The sequence below is a fragment of the Syngnathus acus genome, chromosome 10 (genome assembly GCF_901709675.1).
Source record: "Syngnathus acus chromosome 10, fSynAcu1.2, whole genome shotgun sequence".
NCBI lineage: Eukaryota > Metazoa > Chordata > Actinopteri > Syngnathiformes > Syngnathidae > Syngnathus > Syngnathus acus.
In genome coordinates this window covers 4,684,905-4,709,146 of record NC_051095.1, presented here as the reverse complement: position 1 = coordinate 4,709,146, position 24,242 = coordinate 4,684,905, and the positions used below count along the sequence as shown (strand labels likewise).

Here is a 24,242-nt window from a genome sequence, read left to right as displayed (position 1 = left end):
ATTTTTTTTGGGTTTTTTTGCACAACGTGATAAGTCCATTCTCCGTCAACCGACTAAGTTTCTTCTGGATTTGAACTCATTTGCATACATCTTGACACAATAATTAAGATGCCAGTTAAATTATGCAAATTGACGTCTGTTCCTTCACCGGCGGCTGTTTTTAATGATTTCAAATTAGCTGTGCTGTGCCTTGACCGTGTGAAGCGAGCCAAAACTGCTGCTTTTATGTACGAAAATGATAAAAATGCCCCCTGCCAAGTCTGAAGGGGGATTGTGGAATAAGGTTAAGGTGTGTAACAAAACCCCCAATTGAATGATTAGTCTGTCTCATCGACGTTTCCCCATGTCGTGTTAGTAGGTCCCCCAAAAAAACTAAAAAGGCGGCACAGACCTCTGCCAAGGTAGACCGATGGATGGCAATGGGGGTTACGAAATAATATTCCTTGCCCTGCCCAGTAAAAAAAAACATTTTATCTGTTTTGTTTGTATATAAAATGTGATTGGAATGGCGCGGGGAGCTTTGGAGAGCGGCCGCCTGAGTGAAGTGCGCGCCATTTTATGCCACAATTACACAAAGCATCAAATGAGGCTGTGTCAATCCCCCCGCCATCACCGGCCGCCTTATCTCCCCGGCGAGCTAACAAAAGGCCGATTGGTAGAAAAAGGTGGCGCGTCTGCACCGCACAATATTTTGCACATTTTGCACGCGCACAAATAACACACCGAAGCTACTCTACTAGCATTAGCATCTTTATTGCCATTTTCATTTTCCCATCATTGTAGCACGTACGAGAGCGAACACTGGAGAAATCCTTTGTCGTCTCCGTGCACATGAACGCAAATATTTGAATAAAATACAGATTACACAGAAAAGGTTACCGACATATTTTCTGGTAATGCAGTCGATGTACCGGCATTGGCAAATGATGCTACAATTCAATCAGAAATCACTTTTAAGAACGACTAGCAATGCCTCAAGAGGAATAAAAATGACAAGAATCTGAAAAATAAATAAAAAGAACTGTGTGTATCTTCATGCAAACTAAAGGAAACAGCCAAAAGGAAACATCCCCTGAGGCTAGCTAGCTTCGCTTCTGGATGATGTGTGCATTGGGTTGTTGGAGTTCATGATTCAGGCATGATTAAGGATTTATATTGCATCCTCATACCCCCATTATGCTGTCAACAGCCATTTCCTGCCTGCACACACACACACGCACACACACACAAATAGCAACAAACTTACGTTGCTGTGTACAAGTCGACAGAGAGAGCGGAAAATGAGAAGGCGCTCTCCTGTGACGGGAAAACAGAAAGCATCAATTTCATTTTGCCAGTGAAGGGTGAGGTGGAGGGCTGCCTGTATGTGTGTGTGTGGGGGTTGTAACGACGACCGAAAAAAACACAAACTGGGAGGTGGATCATTCTGCATACAATGGACGCAGCAGCTACATGAGCGGCCATTATTCCGAGAAAATGAGCGCTCTTTTGTCATTATTTACCAAGTGGGAATGGCAAAGGCAACCTCGTTTGTATTCTGGAAAGACTTAACAAGAACCGTGCATTCTCACGTCAGATAACATGCAACAACATGCTTGCTTCACTCGCAAATGTGTAATTGCATCATTGCCACGTGGGGCCACGAAAACAAAGATCTATCGAATCAGCAACCCAACAAGTCAAAATAAAATGAAGTAGAAAAGACTGTAAATAAATATAGGATTGGAAAATTACAAAAAAAAAGTGATTTTTAAAAATTACTTAAAAAGGAAGTGACAAAAAATAACTAAAAAGAGCAGTGTAAAAAAATCCATTCAAAATATGAATAGTACCCAAAAAAATAAAAAAATCAGAAGCCACTGCGATATTTTAAATTAACTAAAATATAAATATAACTAAAATATCATCAATAAAAGAACTACGGGAAATATGGATTTTTAAGGAATTAATTAAACCCATGCAAAAGAATACATGACACAAATCTAAAAAGGTAAGTAAAAATAAATAAAAGATAATAAAGCTATATTAATTTAGGTTACATGTTACTAAAAAGAATTCCTCATCAATTACCACAACGATCTTGATCCAAACTCGGCTTGTCGTACATCCAAAATGAACAAGCTAATCATTAGTCTTATTAAAAAGATGTGGACCTGCTGTCCCTGCGGAAATTGATCTCCTCACTGGGCAAAAAGGGGAGAAGAAAAACAAAACACCCCTTTCAATATTGCATGGTAAATCAAGGCGGTCCAATCAGTATCTGCAAGCTATGGTGAGTTATTTAAGACCGAGCGGCCGCCGGCGAGATTGATGTCAGACCTCTCAGTCGCTGGGAAAATCATCTGCTGGAGTCGCAAAGGCCTATGGAGGGACGTCGATTTATCACGGAAAGCACTTGTTATCGAAAAGACAAATTATCCAGTTTCTCTTAGTTGGAATATGAATTTAATAGACAAGCTGGTCGAGACTTGCTTCCATGCTCACGGAAACTAATGAAACTAAAACTGAAAAACTAAATTTATGAGAAAATACAAAAATGGGCTGAAAACAAACAAAAACTAACTGAAACTACATCACATGTTAAAAAAACTAAAACTGTAGAAAATAAAACTCCTTTGTTTTGGTTATTGTCAGTTCATATCAAAACATGATTATTCGGGTTTCATTTTAAATGTATTTATTTATTTATTTCCTTATTGTTCCATGTCCACACAGAAAAAGGAAAGTCAAACTTCATTAACTATACTTATGGATTTTTTTTTAAATACCTTGCACTTAACAAATATTCCATATATGAAATAAACAATGAATACGAATACTCCAAAAATGAATTCAAACTCAATAAAAAAAAAAGTCAAAATGAAATAAAAACCAACCATACTAAAAACTCCAAACCTATTTTAGCCCTTCGCTTAGGATCCCCCATCTCTCACAAATCCATCGCAATATTTTTGATTGATTTGTTTGCTCTCGAGCCAAAGTTGATTTTTAGCTCGGCCAAGTGCGCTTTTCACTGGTAGCTCTGCAAAAATTCAGCACGGTTGTCACGTTGCTGCTGCCAAGTTAAGAAGCAGAAGCGGTGACTAAATAATGCCGCGAGGTACGGCTATAAGCCAGCGCTGCTCGCTTACACATGTTGTCCAGCCGGGAATCAGATTAAAGAGCTTCTGCAGCCCAAATAGGACCCCCGGGGGAGCAGCTCTGGGAAGATGCCGCTTAAGTAATCCAATAAGAGGGAACAAAATGCTCAGCGCTACGCTCTAATAAAGCGCACGCCAGTGTGTCGACAATTCAACCTTGCGCCGCGGACGGGAAAAAATAAGCCGTTCGATATGTTCCGAAAGGTCGGACGAAGACTTGAGTTCTCCGAACGCTTTGAGTCAACTGGTGGAACAGTTGAGATTAAAGATTGCTGCAAATGTGCCAGATTTGGCTCAGCCAGCTAATTGTAATTTGCTGTAATCGAGTGTGAGGAGGAACAGGTCCGCTCTTAGCTTAAGTGCTGTTACGCCTCGCAAGCTTGGGGCGTTCCAGAAGCTTCTTGGATAATTTACTTAACGGGTATGATTTTTTATTTTGGATGTGGGGGGATAACTATGGGACTTTCTACCACCCACTTAGTTATCTTAACGTTTGTGATAATGTTGAAACGATGAAACAAATGATTGATAGAAATCGCCCAAACAAAACATCGACAGCGGTTCTTCCTGACCTTTTTTTGAGCCAAGGCAACCATTTTGCATTTGAAAAATGTTGTTGCCATCTTTTGGGGTCACAACTCCGGATCATCAGTCGGAGACAAGCACCTACTGCATACATCAAAAGGCAAACGTCTCCACCCGAGTTGAGTGGAAGAAAAATCTCCCGGCTGTGGACATTTTAATATTTGATCATGTTAAAAAGCTTTCTTGGGGACTCGTCATTCATGCCTGCTAACATCCCACACGAAAGAGTCCTAATGGAAAACGGGCTAACACGAGGCCTCTCATCTTCAGATCCAGCGAGACTTCTATTTTGGGAATCTCTTTTTTTATTTTATTGGTTTCCCACTGCCCCACTTGGCTACAAATGGTGACTCTATAACAGCTAATGTGTTCGTAAAACATTAAAGACACAAATTAAAGACTGACTTTACAAAAAAAGTTGTTTTGCGAGCTAAAAACTAATCTGTTCGTAAAACAGCTAGCTGTAGCATTTGGGTGGGAGAAGAGACCGTTATAAAATTAAAGACCGGCTTTACAAAAAAAGCAGTTTTGCCAGCTATCAAACCGAGGAAAGACTGACAATGAGAAGCTCCCCTATCTCCGCAGCGTCGGAAAGTGGCCTTCCTATTTCATTCTAGGTCAGCTAATGCATTTGCAAGCCATGAAACGAGCCAATTCCAGACGACGTCCTTGTTAGCACTGTGCTACGATTCACTTGATTAGCAACTCCCCCCTCCCTCCCACCCGCCTACATTTCCCTATCTCCTTTTGGATTTTTGAGCGTGGAAAACGCTTTGATCAGTGTCCCTCAACTTGAAGTGATACGCTTCGGCGTGGAAAGGGGCGAAAAATAGCTTGCTGCTGACACATTCGGCGGGTAATGTTTTCTGGCCTGCTTTCTGCGCAGGCTTAAATCATATCAGGGGAGGGCCAGGGAGAATCAGATTGATTCCTAAACTGGGCAAGAATAACCTTCAGGGCAGATCAGTGTAGAAAGCGGTCTAAGAATGGAAGAATTCATAATCCCGCATTCTTGGCTGCAAAGAGTTTGCAAACAATGCGTCTCGTCACACGCTTTTCTCCAGCAAGTGACCTGCGACAGCCTCGACGGAGGCAAGTTGAGGGGATTGTAGCTACTTAAATACTTCCAACAAATATAGCTTTTCAAAAGCCTGCGGGGATTCTCGATGAAGAGTAACCTCTCCAGCACGGGGTGAATCGTCTTGTTCCACTATAGCGAAGAAAGAGGGTCAAACACAATCCAATTCTTGTGCGGCAGCCACGGAACTCAAGTCACAATTTGACTGACGGGGGTTTCTCGGGAAAGAGTTGCGAAAGCTTCAAATGCAGCGCTTCCAGCATACGAAAACACAATTCAACTTTCTGAACTCTAGTTTTCGTTGCAGATTGGCTATTTACACACACCTGTCAGCGATAAGACACGTACCTACGACAAAAGCGCCCAGGGAGTTGGCCTAGTGCAGCATAGGAATGCATTTTATACTACCAAGCGAGACACTAGTCAGAAAATTAGCAACTGTAGTCCAAGTCATGTGACCCGAGTCCTCCACCTCTGAAAATTAGCAACGCTGGCAAAGCTGCGTTGTTACCCGCTGAAATTAGAAAATTAGCAACTGAAGTCAACGCCTTACCTGCCGAAATTAGAAAATTTGCATCTGAAGTCAACTCCAAGTCATGTCACTCAAGTCCTTCACCTTGAAAACTAGCCACCTGGCTATGCTGCGATGTTCCCCACCAAAATCAGAAAATTAGCAAATGACGTCAACTCAAGTCTAAGTCATGTGACCCGATTCCTCCGCCTTGAAAATTAGCAAACCTGGCTAAGCTGCGATGTTCCCCGCCGAAATCAGAAAATTAGCAACTGGTCGACTCAAGTCCAAGTCATGTGACGCCAGTCCTCTACTTCCAAAAACTAGCAACCCTGAGCTAAGCTGCGTTGTTACCCGCTGACATCAGTGTCGATTTTATAAATTACACTCTGCCGAGCTCTAATGAATTCAAGCTTAAGCGTAACCACATCACGGTCTGAAATGTTGAATCCTGATCAACAACAAGCTAACAGGAGCGATATAAGCACAGTGATTTATTCCGTTTCTCAACCAGCTACCCGCTAACAACGTGTAATTCTCCCCCGCACGCGTTAGCAATGGAGGTACTCCAAACAACCGCCGTTGTCGTACACGAAAACCGAGAGTTCACCTCCATACTTTGCGTATGAGTGATCAATCGATATAATCTTCTAATGGCTCGGAGTTTATGTCCAGTGGCCTTCTGTCATCAGCGGGAATCTGCTCGCTGAGGTACTTTTGGAGCCAACGTCCCTTTCACACTTGGCACTCATGCGGCCCGATAGCGACGGCGGTGGCTAATGTGTGCAAATTGTCATTGGGGGTCTTTTCATAGCAAGCACCAGCGCTCAGCACTTTTATAGAAGGTGACTTCAGCATTTCTCTCGCTTCCATCTCATTTAGCGTGCCGAGCTATTGTTGAATATACAGTATGGATGTGTAAAGCAGCAGCTGCCCTTCTCTTACTGTCCTTGAGATTGCAGTGCTCAGCGAGCAAGAACCACCAAGAGGGAGGGGGGGAGATTTGCTTCCCTGTTAATTACATCTTTGACTAACAGCTACTTTAATGCGAAGCTTTTCAAGCGCTACATTTGAAATGCTAACTACCGGCTCACAAGTTTTTGCCAAAGCTAAAAGGAACAGTGCAGTCTGATTTCATTTCAGTATCTTGGCCTTGTAGGGGGAGGAAAATCTGACGGAGTTTTCGTGACGCGCACACGGCTAATCGCACCCAACGAATGTGTTTAATTTCCCGTCCTGTATTTATTATCACCATGGTAACTTTGTAAAGTGAGAGAGACTGGCCGCATTGCATTTGCCATCACATTCCCTAGCTTGACGTCACCATTTTGTGGTCTAAATGACATTTTCAAAGCCAGGGCCATCATCATTTGTAGCACATCATTGGCTCGCTTGGAGGCCGATCAACTTCCTGCTTGGAAACAAATGAAAGCTACACGGACCACCGAACGGCCCCTCGCACATTTTCTTTTTATGGGGAAATCCTGGAAAAGGTCCCTCATCAGTGCGAATTCCAGATCACTTTTCGTCCGTTTTGATTAACCTGTCCGTTCATTTCCGTATCAATCGGTCGACGTGTTGTTGGGCATATTTTTTTTTCTAATCATCATATGAGGTTACATTGTGAACACATTGCTCGGGGATACAACAGACTTTTACTGTGTAGTTTTCACGGCTTGTTACAACTCTTACTACGTTGGACATACAGCGATGCCGCTTGTGGCTCGCTTCAGGAAATCGGTTTCATCTTAGTCTAACTGTGGAATCGAGTAAATGTGTGTTGAAGCAGACAGGTCTGATTTTATCCGGTGTGGTTTTCATACACAACAAACATTATCTGAGATAGTTTAAGTAGGGACATCAGAATTCCTTAGGGGAAAAGTTTGCGGTTCACTCTGAAGTCACTTGCTCGTAAACACGTTTTTACTTCTCTGAGATTTATCCATGACGCTGGCTCGCGATGCCAAGTACCCAAAAGCATTGTTGGAAGTCGGCCATGATTGTCATTTGGCGGCGTGCGGACGTAGATGCGAAACGTTTTCCCAGAGTGGCGAAAAATGCTTCGGAAAAAGATGGCAATTAGACGTCTGGTGGGAATGTAACGTCAACATAATGGCCGTTCGCTCGGAAAATAAACACGTAACAATAGCTGGGTTTGGATTTACCTTGTATAATTTGGCGTGTGGGGATTATGGACTTGAAAGACCAAACATCTAAAATCCTGAGGAATCAGTGTGTCCTTGGTTTGCCCGGCAGCAAATGGCCACCTGCCGTTCTAAGTGAACATCAAAAAGTGCTTTATTAGGAGACCGTGGTGCCCGCCATTAAGAAACTAATTTGGCGTTTTTTCCCCCCTTCTTTTTAAGGGGGAATTGGCTGTTTGCTTTCTTGTCTCTGCCTTCACTCCAGTAAAATGCACTTTAGAGAAGCTGCTCTTTGTGTGATGTTTGTATGTCTAATAACAGAAAGCAAACATGGATGCTTCTTACAAATTATTTCTGTTATATGAAAATACATTTCACTGACTGGAACCTTCCAACTGGAGTTGGAATCGGTGCCCAGAGGTCCCCAACCACCGGGCCGCGGACTGGTACCGGTCCGTGGGTCATTTGGTACCGGGCCGCGCAGAATTTTTTTTTTTTTAAATTATCGACGATCAATTAATTCAGGTCAAGACGCTCGTCCCGGTCACGTAACATGTTTCCCCAGTCTAGCCCGCAAAGCTACGGAGCAGTTTTGATTTTGATGCAGTTTTTATCCTAAATTTATTATTTATTTATATATTTATATAAAGCCCGGTCCGTGAAAATATTGTCTGACATGTAACCGGTCCGCAAAAAAGGTTGGGAACCACTGCATTAAAAGACTTGGTCTATAGATATAATACCCAACTTTGCTCTCTTGTCTTTGGGGTTCTCAGGGTTTTGGTTCATTGGGTAACTCTGGGGTTCGGCTCAGGGTGTGACAATACGTACGTTTGCTTTAAAGTCACAATTTTGGGTTCAGTCATAGACCATAACAGAAAACACTACAGGTCCAATGCCGTTAAGCACCCTCGTTTAAGTCCCAAGATTCGTGTCTCACTTGAGAATTGTTTCTCCCCAGAGGACCAGCTGCCCCCTGGTTTCCCCACCATAGACATGGGCCCACAACTAAAAGTGGTGGAGCGAACTCGAACCGCCACCATGCTCTGTGCCGCCAGCGGTAACCCGGATCCGGATATCTCCTGGTTTAAAGACTTCCTCCCCGTCAATACCACCAACAACAACGGGCGCATTAAACAGCTCCGATCAGGTAGGTTTCTTCTCTGTCATCAAAGATGTTCTTGCTGTCTTCTCTGTCCTTCTTAATTTAACTTCCCATTTGATTTTTTTTGTAGGTGATGGTATTTTCCGTTATTTCCTGTTTGAGTGTATCCCAGTGTGTCCCACTTTTTCTTCCGGTCTTGTCATTAGACTGTTGGGATTTGTCGACCCTCATGTGTTGGCTATAACCAATTTTGGGTTTTCTTTTCGGCTGTGTCGGTCTTTTGTTTCTGTGAGTCCATTCTTTTGGTTTTAAGTTGATAATAAACACAAAATCGTGTTGAGGAAGTTCTAGGATGGTTTTTGTTTGTTTGTCTGTGGTATATGGACCTTTATTGGAATCTGATTTGAAGAATAACGGTCTATATAGCAGCTATGTGTTTTTTGTTGTAGTTTGACATAATCTACACTCTCAGAAAAAATCATCTTTAGGGGTACAACAACTTGTCACTGGGATGCCATCCTCACCTTGGGAACGTACCTGTACCCTTTTTTGCCTTGGGAAATTTACATCACAAGTCAGATGAGTAACTCTTTGGAGGTGTATGAGTAAGCATCGATCCCTGTTCTACCTTTTGGGGCTACAATTGTTTAAGTTCCGATCCAGCTGAGCGGTGAATAGTTGCGAGAATAGTTGCCGGGGTTCGTTCAAGGTCGCTAACGTTCAACAGAATTTTGGTAAGGAAATTTTAAACTTGTTCCAGACTTCCTTGCGACAAGAAAATCACTAAAATACCGAAGTTGCCGAACGTACATATGTTGAACTTTTTGGCGAACGTTTGCGACATTGAACAAACAACGTTCACTGCCTTCGGAAAACATTCGCAATTGCTCGTTACTCAGTGGGATAACGCTTTTTAGGCTGCATTGAATAGAATTGTTTGGCTTTTATTGACTTCATGCCTTTTCCTAGAAAACGATTAACATCCTGTTAGCCATTCCTATCAACTTCTCTATCGTAGTTTGCAGATCCGTTAACTCCCCATGGTAGCTTTATAGCCATTAAGCTCTTATGACATCATTCCATTCCGATGGTACCCGTACTTCCACAAACCCACCAACTAGCTAAAGTACCCCTATTTCTGACAGTGTATCCAAACCCCCAAAGCAACTTATGTTCCGCAGCTTTACGACGTGTCTTTGACCACCTTGTCTTTTTTTTTTTTTTTTTGTTTCCAAGAAAACTAACTTTGCGCCATGATGATGATGATTTTCATTTAACGACGCCTTTTGTCAAGCAACGACTTAAGAATATAATCATATTCTTACGCTTATGTCTTTCTTCTCTCTATATGTTTTTTTTTTTTTAATCTACAGAATCCTTTGGTAAGTGCTTAGCTCTAAAGCGCACATCACCTCTCCCACTAATTCTCATGTTTCCAACAATGATTAAAAATGCATGGCATGTATTTTACTAACAGATGACTTTAGGCTTACAACAATCACCGGTAGAGAGCGACACTCACATGCTCACATCTCACACACGCTTTCACTGAGCTGACACTTTTATTTTAATGGTAAAAAATCCAAAAGGCACAATGGGACAGCAAGCACACAAGGCCTCCAGAGTTTTTCCCTTCACTAGACGGTCTTCAGAAACTCCTCCATGTGAAAAAGTTCCTGTGATTTCGCAATGCTGACTCCTGCACAGAACGTTCTTATTCTCTGGCTTTCTCTCTCCTGTCTCTCTCCTCCAGTATCTTCTATTTGCTGTTGAAAATTTTCTTCTTCCAAACCCCCCTTCCCTTCCCCCCACCCCCCTCCCACCTCTATCTACACACGTACTAATGCTTCTTCTTTCTAATCTTATTTGCATTCATATTATCCACCCAGGTGGTACGCCAATAAGAGGTAAGCGTGCTGAACTGACGCTCGCAGAATGAAAAACAATCCAAAGTTCATTCTTGCTGTCACTGCCGTCCACGCGACACAATCACTCTCCATGTTTGTCCTGTTTCTCGGTCGCCATGGCATTTCCACTTTTTCTGAGTTGTCCTGTTTTGTTGACTCGACTCCATCTATGTCCCCCCCCCCCTACACACACGTTAAGTTCCGCTTTCACCAGCCCAGTTGTGATATGCTTGCCTCGGCTCCAACAACAACAAAAAGCATATCCAATGACAATTAATTTTTGTCAAACTCTTTCCATTTTTGTTTGCCATATAGCAAATCATGCGTCCCTCTTTTTGTCCAACTAAAACAACCAAGCATTTTTCCCCCCCTTAGCTGTTCTTGCTGTGGAGTCAACGCCCCTCCCCGCCCCCCAAATTCTATTTTTTCCCATTTCTTCTACTTGCTCTCCTCTCCTGTACCTCTACAAAAAAGCCCAAACAACCACTTTTTTGATAAAGTTTCTACGGTGCTTTTTTACCTCTTTCACACCTATTTTTCTGACTTTTCTTGCCTCTTTGGAGCTTTTGACTTTTTTTTATTTTTTTGTCTTCAGGCTTTGGGAAAAACAGTAGAGTCGGACGGAGGGAAGCGGATGCATTGGCTCAATTTTTGCCCATGTTGACCCGGGGAGCCGCAGCAGTTTGTTTTTGTCTGGTCAATGTGACACCACACTGCTGATCCCATTGTGGATTTTTATTGGTGTCTTTTAAAACTCCAAAAAAAAAAAAAAAAAAAAGCAGTGGTTGGTTCTTGTTGACTCAGGGGCCCGCATTTTGAATTTTGTCCTCTAATACACTTGTATTTTATTTTTCAGCTAGGGGTTGTCGCAAGGTTGTAAGTTGCGCTGACATACATTTCTTGCCAAGATTTGCATGTCAAAAAAAAAAAAAAAAATTTGTTCCAGAGGGTTATGTGTTGGATTTGCCTCGCATTCTCCTGCAATTGCTCTTTTTCCTCATTTATGAGCAGCAATTTTATTTTTTGTTTTTGCAAAATGCTGCCTTTTTTCCAAAATGGAAAAAAAAAATAGATGGTACGCGATTTGTGATTGAATATGCTGGGAAAAAAAATTCATTCCGAAAATTCCTTTCTTTCAATTGTCCTTTCTTGTTCTGCTGCTTTCTTCTACTGTAAACCTCTTTTGTTTGATCCATGTCTCCCTAAAGCAGTACCACTCATCCCCCATATTGACCAGTCAACTTACATGTTGTATATAAAACTTACTTACTTATCTACATTGGCATTAGGATGAGTGTCTTTTCAAACTCATTATTTTTGAATTCTGTATAATTTTGTAAATTTTTCAAAGGTTAGTTGTAGTCTACCTCCAAAGTCAAATGCCTTAAAGCAGGCAAACGTTTTTCCTCGGAGGGCCAAAAATCGAAGGATGCAAGGACCACTTTAAAATTGTTTTACTTTATTTTATCAAGCAGACCAAAATCAACAGTATGTTGTTTATATATTAGTGTTTGTTTTTTATTTTTAACTGCCACCTAACTGTCTACAAGACAAAGTTTTACTCAATTTTGGGGTGGTCCGAGACCCTGTAACCCACCAGAAATGATCCGCCCCTGCATTGAATCCTATCCCTCCATTCAGAACCAAAACAGAAGCAATCTGTTTTTAGATGACCATTTTTAAAGCTTGAGAATCAATGTCTCCAACGTTGACAGAGAGCAGAAAGTGGATTTATATTGTAAAAATGAATTAACTTCATGCTACACACAGTTATGAGGACAAATGTTACTTGAATAACTAAATTATTTTAAATATTTGGAAAAGCTCTGCATTATATAAAAGACATTTATTAGATACACATTTTTTTTGTACTTGCTGTAGACCACTTAAATATAGACAGCGGGCCACAAATGGCCCTGGGGCCAAAGTTTACAAAACGACTGCCCTTAAGAGTGGAAAATTCGGGTCGGAATAAAATTAGGAATAAAAATCATTATTATTATTGAACGATGGAGAAGGCATAACGAGATGGCGTTGGACTTTGGAGGTTCCACTGTGTACATCTTCTCAAGTCTTGCATGATGACCACGCGCAGCTACTCGGCTGTAGGCCAACTTAGTGGATCAAACAAATGATTCTGGAAACAATTCCTTCATATTTAGTTATTATAGAGAGCTGCTAAAAAAGTAAAAAAAAAATATATATAAAGAATACCTCTTTGTGTTTTTTTTGCCACATTTTAATTCTCTTTTCCTGCCCTGTCTGTGATTCCCTAATAGGAGCCCTGCAGATTGAGCAGAGTGAGGAGTCGGACCAGGGAAAATATGAGTGTGTGGCCACCAACAACGATGGGACGCGCTACTCGGCGCCGGCCAACCTTTATGTCCGAGGTACGAAAAGAGCGCTGAAAGTTTTTGCTAGATAAATCCTCCGAAGGCCGCATTCTATGTTGTAAGTAGTTCTTCAATTTATTTTCTGGCACTTTTACCCGCACTGATGTGTGAACCTATAGAGTATGCACCTTTTTCCGGCCCTTCCCGTTTCCCGGCCCAGTTGGCGAGGATTGCTTGGTGTTTTTATCTGACTTTTTTCCCCTCTCTAATCCTCCCCGTTGAGCAGCATTGAGAGAACATCAAGGAATTTACCATTATCTCACATTTCCAACTAATCTACACTGTATGTCAGAGGCATATTCAAAAAAATACTTTTAATATTTAAGCAGTATAAATATATACGTGTGTAAGCAAGACAATTCAGTACGGTTTTCGATTCGTGGGTGCGAAATGATCCAAGACGTTTCGTGTGGAACCATTTGATTGGGTTTGACGCTGTGGGAGTACGATTCGATTCCATATGGTACGGTTTAGTTTGAGAGGGTATGATGCAATAACATTTTTCTTGTCATTTTACATACATTTGAATTAGCCTGGCTGCATATGTGCCTTAATTTATAAGATGAAGCTCGCCGATAAAAAAAAAAAAAACAATCCGATTGTCTTTTAAATAAATTTAAAAAAATAATATATATATAATTGAAGCGCATATTGATTTTCAAAAGGATTGTCTCAATACTTTTGTCTAATGTGTGTTGTTCTGACTCAGACTTGACTGTGTCGTATTCAAGTAATCTTTAATGTCAGTGATTTAAGCTTTTCAAGCAGGGTGTAGACGGCAAAGTCCTTTTGAGTTGATTAATCTGGACGCCTGTTTACTCTCCCCTTGTTTTTCTCCTTTATTCTTTGTGTTCATTTTTTTTTGTACCTCCAAAAAAAATCCTCCATCTCCCCTTCAGAGCTGCGAGAAGGTTAGTGTGTTTTCTTTCTCTCCAAATACAGCAACGCATTCTTCATTCAGAAAAATGTTCAAGTGCGATTGTTGTTATTGTTTCACTTGTCACCCAGTCGTCATTATTGGTTCACGCAGGAGCATCATTTGCATCTCATTTGCATGTTGTCAGTGTTCCTGCTTGGCCTCCGGAAATCCCGAGAAATGCGGCGTCTTGAGCGGAACCGACGGAAGCTTCCTGAATGACGTTAATGACGAATGTGTACTTGATTGTAATTGGCACTAAGTGCGAGTGGTAAGCTGTGAAAGCAACCTCGCCCCCAAGAGATTGAAGGGAGGCTCCTTGAAAGAATAGCGGCTTATTACGATGAGCCCTCACAAATGTAATGATATTCAAATGAGCGGGATAATATTATGTCTGTGGGGAAGCGCGTGCACGCCATCCAATTGGATATTAATTAAATCCAGAGTATTTAATAATGAACGAGCAGACCGAGCTGCTCGGTTTGCCGTTCAGCGCAGGAAGTGATGGCCGAAGATGAAAAGCGGCTATTTGCACAGGAGGAGCAGCAACACTGTTTTTTCTTTGTGCAGTCGGTATTTATTTTTGCGTGACCAAGTTTTTGTTTCTCGAGTTCGGCCTTTTTTTGGTGTTGTTTTGTCGTGAGTAATAGAATGAAAGTGTAAACGTATCATTTATTTAATGTCAATAAATTTAGACTGAATAGTTGACTAAAGTATACATTGAAATTTTTTTTATAATGTATAGTTTAATTTTTATTTTTATTCATTTACTTCATAAGTACCAACTACTTGATGCAACTTTGTGTGTTTATTGATATAATTATATATTTCATCATTATGTTGCTCAAGAGTTATTAGTAGCAGGACTCAACACACTTATTATATATTTATATTGCTATATTATATTGTACATTATGCAAGTATATTGTACATTATAAATAATGTATTTCGTCGTTAAATATAAATCAATTACACTAGTCAACAGCAACGTTTTAATCAGGGATGATTTTGTGTCTTTTTGATGCTGATTTCTAAAATGTCTACTTTTTTCCAGCACATCAAATTTTTTAGATACTTTCATGTTTTCTTCGTTTTAAAATATTATTTATAAAAGCTTGTGCAGTACAAATCTTACTGTGTTGTAGTTGACAGCAATGACGTTTCGGGGGAAAAAAACAAAAAAAATCACCCCAAACATTCCATTCATAAATATTACCAAAATATACTTTATTTTTATATTATTATAATTATTAATATCAATATTTTGAAGAGCTGATGTGCTACAGAAAAAATTTGAATCAGCACAAAAAATCATCTACTTAAGTTTACAGCCATCTCTGATTTAAAAATTTTGTAAATATTTGTTGACCAGTGTTTATTTATAAAAAGAAATGCCCTTGTGTTGTTGTTGTTACTATTATCATTATTATTGTTGTCATGATCCTGATGATGATAATCCCATCAAAGTTGTTGTGCGTGTAGCCGTGTACAGTGCGCCTTGCATGCCGCGCTGCACCATGGCCTCGTGTCGATCGCTCATCAATCACAACGCGTCCAACGTGGGTAAATCCTACCGCTGCTCTCCCGCGGGCATCATTTCAACGGGCTCTTTGTCTTTTTGTCCCGTGGCAGTGCGCCGGGTGCCGCCGCGCTTCTCCATCCCGCCCACGGACAACGAGATCATGCCGGGCGGCAGCGTGAACATCACGTGCGTGGCGGTGGGTTCGCCCATGCCGTACGTCAAGTGGATGCTGGGCGCCGAGGACCTGACGCCCGAGGACGACATGCCCATCGGGCGCAACGTGCTGGAACTAACCGACGTGCGTCAGTCGGCCAACTACACATGCGTGGCCATGTCCACATTGGGTGTCATTGAGGCTGTGGCGCAGATCACCGTCAAAGGTACCCGTCCTTGTTATTGTCACCACCACCTGCAACTAGTAATAATAACACTACTACCCATACCTGCCAAATGTTCAAGAAAATTAAAAATGATGGAAAAATTTAGCATATGGATACTTTTTAGCTTTTTTGGTAGGTCTTGAGCTGTAAGATATACCAACAAATTTTGAAAGTGGAACAAACAACTGGGGCTGCTTTGTTAAAATGTTTTATGTAGGGTGCGCTGCTGAGCCCATTTTTAAAAAACACCAATCAAATGCTGATGTCACGCCTGATGTGTTTGCCAAAAACCTTTTGCGCATATTTCGACTTTTTTTTTTGCTTTCTTGAAGAACAGAGCGTTGCCACAGCAACAGCTTTTCATAAAAACTCAAATTAGATCTAATTCTAGCTATTAAAAAAAAGATCAACGAAAACTATAAATAATAAATACTACTGCATACTACCGCCACCTGCTGCGACCACTTATAACGATAACATCACTCATACTTGGGACTTACACCACAAACTATTATTATTACCATCATTAATATTTATATTATTTTCTTATCACAAAGTGGTGTCAGTGTTAAAGATAGCAATGAATAGAAATATACCACTAGTCAGTCAAAGTGATGAAATAAGAGTTTGGGACTTATCTCACAGCTGGAAGCCAACACAAGAAGAAGGCCTGAGTGTTTGGCGTCCTCTGGAGGCCCGCCACTTGTTATCTGATCGTAATCATATCGGTGCGGCATGAACACGAGGACAATATGGCGAGCGTGCGCCGCCTCATGCACACGAGGGACACGCTTTCCTTGTTCTCGAGACATAACAGAGATATTAGTCACAATATAACAGCCTGACAGCGAGGGCCCCCTGTAGCATAGTTCAGACGGCGTATAAAGACAATCTATTGCTGGTATATTCCGCCGCGTGAGGAATTAAAGCCATAAATTCCGCCGCTAAATTATTCAAGTGATAAGCAGCTTGGTGTCGGAGATGAACAACGTGAAGCTTCGTATGCACAAGCGGCCGCGCTGGGCTGGCCGTGTAAACAATATTTCCTCGTTATGTAGCGGTTCGTCTACCGCGGCCCGCCCGGCTGTATATCACGGTGTTTTGTAGCAAGTATCTGCTTGTCTGTCAAGAAAATCTGCACTATATCACCAATATTTGCAGTTTATAGCAAATGTTTTTTTAGTTTACTAGCTTTGTGGTTAATTTGGAAAAAAAAATGCAGTAAAAATGAGTTCATGTACAGTAAATGAAGTCATGAACATTTAAGAAGTAGCATTTATGTTTCTTGACAGAGGAAAATCTTGACCATCCGGAAGAAGATAAGATTTCTCGATATGTTTCGGGAAGGACAGGCTTAACTTTTTGTCTTCTCACAACAAAACAACTCACTAAAACTCAATAACGTGGGTTAGGGTTAGTGTATGAGGCCGAGTCGTGAAGTATTCCAATACCAGCCACCGATACTTAATGAAGAAAAAAAAAAAAGCCTGACCGAATAATTAATTCTTCCTTGCCAGAAGTTGCGACCATTTGACAAATCGGTGTCGCAGATTTTTACATATTCCAGAAATGATCAATATTGTAATTTTGCAGCATTGCCAAGGACTCCTGGCGTCCCGGTGGTCACCGAGCGTACCGCCACCAGCATCACCCTGACTTGGGATTCGGGAAATCCTGAACCGGTGTCGCACTACATAGTCCAGCACAAATCCAAGTACTCTGAGGACTCGTACAAGGAGATTGACAGTGTGGCGACAACGCGCTACAGCGTGGGCGGCCTCAGCCCCTACTCGGACTACGAGTTCCGTGTGGTGGCCGTCAACAACATCGGCAGGGGCCCGCCCAGCGAAAGTGTGGAGGCCAAAACGGCCGAGCAGGCGCCCAGTACGGCGCCGCGCCGCGTTCGGGGACAAATGCTGAGTTCCACAACGGCCGCCATTAACTGGGAAGAACCGGAGGAACCCAACGGGCAGATTATGGGCTACCGAGTGTACTACACCCTGGACTCCAACCAGCACGTCAACCTGTGGGAGAAACAAATCGTCCGGGGGGTTAACTTTGTCACCATCCAAGGCCTCATCCCCAATAAAACATACTACATCAAGGTGCTGGCCTTCACCTCGGTTGGCGACGGGCCTCTCTCTCCTGATCTTCAGATCATCGCGAAAACGGGAGGTGAGCTGGCTTTCATCTCCTCATTGGCAAACAGACGTTTCCGAAAGTCGGTTCCAGTTGCGTGTCGGGGCTGTCAACAAAATTTAATCCGGAGAACTCCAAGAAGAAGAAATGCAAATAACTTGTTGTGGGAAAACACATCTTCCGACTTAATTAGCTGCAATTTCTAGCTACGACTATTTTGGATGACAACATAAGCCGTCTCTTAAAATCCACCGCGGCTCAACATGTCAACATCTTTTCATTCTGATGCCTAGTTCCTTCCCAACCAACGGACTTCAAGGGCGAGGCCAAGTCGGAAACCAGCATTTTGTTGTCGTGGGTCGCGCCGGTCCAGACAGGACAGGAGAACCAAATCACGGGATACGACCTCTTGTACAAGAAGAGGGACGATAAAGACGAGGTAACACACTTCAACTTTGACCCTTGAATCCTCACCAACTTGACAATCCCTTCTCTTTTTCAGAGGCGAATTAGCTTCGAGCCCACCTCCACTTACCTCATGAAGGACTTGAAGCCCTTCACCACATACGCCTTCCGCCTGGCGGCCCGTAGCAAGCACGGCGTCGGCGCGTACACCAGCGAGATCTCCGCAGAGACTCCGCAAACACGTAGGTTTTCTTCCACATCCGCCGGGTGACGTCTCTAAAATGGCCAGTGGATACCAACACAGCTGGCCTTAACACCCTTTTTATGTTGTGGGTCAAATATTGACAGTTTTTAATATTGTTCAAAACGCTAATCGGTGATCAGTGGATTACCGTATCAGGGAAAATAAACAGGAGCGTTAATGCACCAGCTGGTCGGAAAAAGTCTGCATTTAAAAACTCGGTGTCATAGGAAGGGCTTTTCTTGCTGTAAATAATGTGGAGTGAGCAGACGAGGTTGAAGAGGGCTTCACTCAAGCGTCTTTAAAGCCAAAGGCCTCTTCTTGGCCTTTAGTAAGCCTTCTCTCGACCTTGCATGCCAACAAACTAAATGGGATGAGCTTTCTGTGAAGCCCAGAAGCAAGTCTGCGGATATTAAAGGGGGACATGTTATTTCAAATAGATTTTTTCTTTAAATATCTTTTCTGAGCTCCTTTACAAAACAAAATGTCTGACAATGAATTTAGCTACTTCGTGATGTACGTAACTTATGGTCATTTTAGATCGTACCACCCGCATGCCAATTATAATTATTATTATTTTGATTACCGTATTTTCCGGACTATAAGGCGCACCTAAAAACCAAAAATGTTCTCAAAAACTGACAGTGCGCCTTATAGTCCGGTGCGCCTTATATATGGACCAAATTACTAAATTTAAACCTGCCCGAAGCATTGTCATGAAATCAATCATAAGTGGCCCGCTGAAGACTATGAATCATAAATCAAAAAGTATATGAATCATTATTTTGTGATTATAAAGTAATTTGTTGCGTCTGAAGTTAAAATAAAAAAGATAAAATGGAGAATGATTTGATTTGGATTAAAAATCGGACATGATTCATTAATGGTGCACCTTATAGTCCGGTGCGCCTTATATAGGGACAAAGTTTTAAAATGGGCAATTCATTGAAGCTGCGCCTTATAGTCCGGTGCGCCTTATAGCAGACGCAGACGTAGACTAGCATCCGAAAAACTGTTTGGTAAAATTAGCAATGTGGTTGGGCCTTGTGTCCGCACACTATTATTGCCTTGTTGATGACCTTCACATAACGTCATGGTAGCAATACCCTTTCCGGTCTAGAAGGAGTGGTGTAAGCAGTGGCTCATTTGCATGAGACACGCCCACCCCAGAAGTGTGTTCCAAACATATTAAGACAGACGTTTGAAATTCTAAGAAAATGCTTAACATGCCTCCTTTAAAAAGGCCAGCAAATAAATCAAAGGCTAAAAATAACGGCATCACAGAAAGTTGTGTCAATAGTTACGTGACGTTTTATTTTCTGGAGTTATCTGGCGTAAATGTGAGGTCTGTAAAAGACAAGCTAGCAGCTAGCAGGTAGGTATTAAACACTCGTGGCTAAATTGTGCGGACGGATGCATGCTAATGTTTGAGAATCTACTAAACAGTCATGTCTCCTTGGGAAGCTTCTTTGTCGTACAATCAGGCTTTTACCACAAACCAACAGGCTTCGGAAAGGTTGGTGACGAATGCAGTTTTCTCCTTTACAAACCCATTGAACGCATCAACCTTTATGTTTTTGGATTGATGGTAACTGCTTGCCAAATTTGCATTGACCAAGAAGATCATAGTCGATTGTCAAACAGTTATGGGTTAGGTGATGTTAACGTACGTAGGTAACTTACACAAGGCACAGCTGTCCTCTTTCCAACCGACACCCTTCCATTCATCATCAGTTTTGTGTTACATTTTTTTGGTTCACTTCCATCTTTCATTGTGCTTTGTCCTCATTTTCCTTTATTTTCCTTTTTATTTTCCCTCCATTGGATATTTCTACAATCACCACCACAATCAAAAACCCAAAATGAAAACAAACAATGGCCTCGCCAAACAACAACTGGGTTTAAACCACACCAAGCAGAACCCTCTGGCCCGCCCACGGAGGTCAGGTGCTCTAGTCCCACTTCCACGAGCATCCTGGTAAGTTGGCGGGAACCCCCGATGGAATCGCAGAACGGGATCATAACCCGATACAGCATCGAATACGCCGCCATCGAAGTGGAGGACACCTCCACGAAACGGATTCTGGACATCCCCCCGGAGAGCTCGCAGTACCTTTTGGAACACTTGGAAAAATGGACAGAATACCACGTGACAGTCACTGCTCACACGGACGTCGGAGCCGGGCCGCAAAGTACGCCGCAACTGGTCCGCACAGAGGAGGACGGTATGTGTTCCTCAGTTCCAAAGCCTCGCCATGACAACAGTTACTAATAATCCCTTCCGCCTGCTTCTAACAAGACTCTTTGGACTATTGATCGACTTTTTGGCCAACATTTTTGGCTCAATTTCAACACATGGTACATTGACTTCCTTTTTTTTTGGAAGATTGGAAAGTGGGATTTTTTTTTTGTTCTTTTTAATTTTTTTTACAGAAAACCTTTTTTTACTGTTTTTCAGCTGTGATGTGTTAGAATCATTTTTTATTATCATACAGTTTTTGCTTGCTTCATAGCCAAAAATTCTTGTTGCGCTTCAAGCTTTGATCCGCTTGAAGCCACTCTTTTGGCTCCACATGTTTTTCCCACTCTACCCATTTTTAATGTTTTACAATTAGGTCAGTCGCCAGACCTATTTTTGCTACCCCTTTTACCATTGTTGAAATATTATCGCTGCAATTTTGTGATTTTCAATATTTTTTTTTTTTGCGTGGGTCACTATTTTGCACAACGGAAGAAGATTCTAAACCGCGAGCGAAGGGGTTGACTGTTATGTTGACCTTTTTTTTCCCCTCATTCTATCCCATGATGTCCCCCCAGTTCCTAGCGGGCCACCTCGTAAAGTCGAGGTGGAAGCTGTCAACTCGTCGTCAATTAAAGTCATCTGGCGCTCGCCGATGCCCACCAAGCAACATGGGCAGATCCGAGGTTACCAGGTGCACTATGTCAGGATGCTTAATGGGGAGCCCACAGGACAGCCCGCCATCAAGGATATCCTGATTGATGATGCCCAGGTACCCACATCCTCCTACATCAAACCAAATATTCTTTGCTAGACCTTTGTTACAGTCACCAAATGGGAAAAACACCAATTACAAATCATATGACGTAGCTGACAACAGTAATGATTATTGGCTTTATGTGTTGTCTCTTTCCCTAAACCTAATCAGTGGGAATATGATGATTCAACCGATCATGTGAGTAGTGCAACCAGATTTGGGTTTTGTCCCCCCCACCCCTCACTGTCGTCCTCAGCATGAATGGCATGTGACTTTTGTACAGTTTATCAATACCCAGCTGTAATGTTAAGACCCAACCATCCCTATCCTTGTCCAATGAAGCATGCCCCCAGCTTGCGAGAATGTGCCTGTTCTGCGTACATAAATACCCACGGATTGCCTGCACCTCATTGAAGTCTCTCGTCTCAACAGGAAATGATCATCTCAGAGCTGCTGGCCGAGACCACGTATTCTGTTACCGTGGGGGCCTATACCACAAAGGGCGACGGTGCACGCAGCAAGCCCAAACTGGTTACGACCACTGGCGCAGGTACGTTTGGTCATTCTTGTGAAGGTATGCCAGAAAGTCACTTTACAATAATCGACCGTTCCGCCCATAGTGTTTGGTATCATGATCGATCAACCTGATTTCTTTGTTGTGCTAGGGTACGTTTGTAAGTTATTGCCATTCCGAATGAGCTGTAAGCATGTAATATTGCTCTTCTCTCTACTGATCACCATAGTTCCTGATAAACCTCGGCTAATGGTCAGTCCCACCAACATGGGCACGGCTCTCCTCCAGTGGCATCCCCCAGCGGTCACCCACGGACCTCTGCAAGGTTACCGCCTCCGCTTCGGCCGCAAAGACCAGGAACCGTTGACAGTCATCGAGTTCCCCGAGCGGGATAACCACTACACCACCAGAGAAATCCATAAAGGCGCCTCGTACACGTTCCGGCTTTCGGCACGCAATAAGGTGGGCTTTGGCGAAGAAACGGTCAAGGAAGTGACCACTAACGAGGACGTGCCGAGCGGCTACCCCCAGTGGATCACGGCCGACGCCGCTACCACATCCACTATTCAGGTCAGCTGGCAAGAGGTGCTGCTGGCCGAGCGAAACGGCCAAATCATCAAGTACGCGCTGCAGTACAAGGACATCAACAGCCCGCGCAGTCCCTCAGAACTCTTCATCACCGCCCCTGAATCCACAGTGGTCTTGGACGGCCTTAAGGCAGATACCACTTACGATATTAAAATGTGTGCCTTCACCAGCAAGGGTTCTGGTCCCTATAGCCCAAGTGTCCAAATCAGGACACAGCCTTTGGATCAAGGTATGACCAGTCCCTCAGCCATCTTTGCTCTTGCTTGCTATTTCCCCTATGCAGCTAACAACAAGCTCCACAAGGCAGAGCGTAACCACAAGAAGGTATTAAGAAGTAGTCGTCATACCCTTCGAGCTATTTATTACCTCCCATGTGTTTGTGTCTTAAAAGTCAGTCATTACATGTAAAAGTCGGTGTTAAGGTAAGAGGACAGTGTTCAGGGTACAGTAGTCCGCTTTTGGGGGTGTTCGGAAGGTAAGTCTTAGCATGGCGGTAAGCAACAAGAGGGTGTCTCGTGTCTAAATCAGCTCCCCCCCTTTCTTTTAGCAGTGTTTGCAAAAAATTTCCATGTGAGAGCTGCCATGAAAACATCCGTGCTGCTGACGTGGGAGATCCCTGACACCTACAACGCCGCTCAGCCTTTCACGGTGAGTTATGTGTTTCAGTAAAGCCCATGGATGTACCGTATTTTCCGCACTATAAGGCGCACCTAAAAAGCTCAAATTTTCTCAAAAGCTGACAGTGCGCCTTATAATCAGGTGCGCCTTATATATGGACCAATATTGAGCCACTACGGCAGGCGTGTCCAAATATATGGACTTAAATATGGACAAAGTTTTAAAATGGGCCATTCATTGAAGGTGCGCCTTATAATCCGGTGCGCCTTATATATGGACAAAGTTTTAAAATGGGCCATTCATTGAAGGTGAGCCTTATAATCCGGTGCGCCTTATAGTGCGACCCAAGGGGACAGTTCTGCGGTAGTAATGAACAAGCCTACTGTTCCAACCTAAAGACTGGAAGAACTTGAAAGATAAATACTATCGTAAAATACATCCCGCAAGGGTTCCTGGTAAAGAATTCAGAGTGCGTTTTCAAAGAGTAAGATCACCTGGTTTTGCATCCAGATCCTGTATGACGACGGACAAAGCGTAGAGGTGGACGGCAAGCTGACCCAGAAGCTGATCACGGGGCTTCAGCCGGAGACGCAGTACTCCTTCTTGTTGACCAACCGCGGCAACAGTGCCGGCGGTCTTCAGCACCGCGTGGCCACCATGACTGCACCAGACATCCTCCGCACCAAACCCTACCTGATCGGCAAGACCAACTCGGACGGCATGGTGACAGTGGAGCTCCCTTCGGTGCAGACATCTGAAAAAGTCCGGTAAGTCGTTGCCACTAGGAAGTACGAATTTCCTGTATGTTTTTTTAGTGCTGCAAAGACGAATGGGCTGCCTAATGACAGGTGTGCCACATGTGCGCCATTCACTTTTCACCTCAAGGAAAACCAAAAGGAATTGATTGTGATTAAATGTTGTGAGGTTTGCTGCTGACATTTAGTGGTGGGGGGCTTGAAGCACCGAGGATATAATAGTTTTAAAAAAATTATTTTACTTTTCCCCCCAGTGCAGTTAGATTTAATTCGTTTTTTTTATTTATTTTTTTTATTTAACTTTT

At 42.7% G+C, this 24,242-nt stretch overlaps 1 protein-coding gene across 31 annotated transcripts in view; it reads left to right on the top strand.

The window, feature by feature from the left end:
* Positions 1-24,242, top strand: part of LOC119128338 (receptor-type tyrosine-protein phosphatase delta-like) — a 198,862-nt gene that overhangs the window by 156,109 nt on the left and 18,511 nt on the right. For 5 of the 31 annotated variants that reach the window (XM_037260612.1, XM_037260610.1, XM_037260606.1 and 2 more), the window contains exons 13-28: positions 8,420-8,608; positions 9,937-9,945; positions 10,453-10,470; positions 12,750-12,860; positions 13,763-13,774; positions 15,412-15,681; positions 17,275-17,856; positions 18,114-18,259; positions 18,323-18,467; positions 20,386-20,691; positions 21,284-21,477; positions 21,634-21,660; positions 21,895-22,012; positions 22,206-22,793; positions 23,115-23,212; positions 23,693-23,949. In XM_037260612.1, coding sequence (XP_037116507.1) covers positions 8,420-8,608; positions 9,937-9,945; positions 10,453-10,470; positions 12,750-12,860; positions 13,763-13,774; positions 15,412-15,681; positions 17,275-17,856; positions 18,114-18,259; positions 18,323-18,467; positions 20,386-20,691; positions 21,284-21,477; positions 21,634-21,660; positions 21,895-22,012; positions 22,206-22,793; positions 23,115-23,212; positions 23,693-23,949 — 3,070 coding nt within the window. Of the gene's footprint in view, positions 1-8,419; positions 8,609-9,936; positions 9,946-10,452; positions 10,471-12,749; positions 12,861-13,762; positions 13,775-15,411; positions 15,682-17,274; positions 17,857-18,113; positions 18,260-18,322; positions 18,468-20,385; positions 20,692-21,283; positions 21,478-21,633; positions 21,661-21,894; positions 22,013-22,205; positions 22,794-23,111; positions 23,213-23,692; positions 23,950-24,242 lie in introns of all 31 variants that reach the window. The other 26 variants (XM_037260630.1, XM_037260624.1, XM_037260629.1 and 23 more) reach the window with 16 other exon arrangements.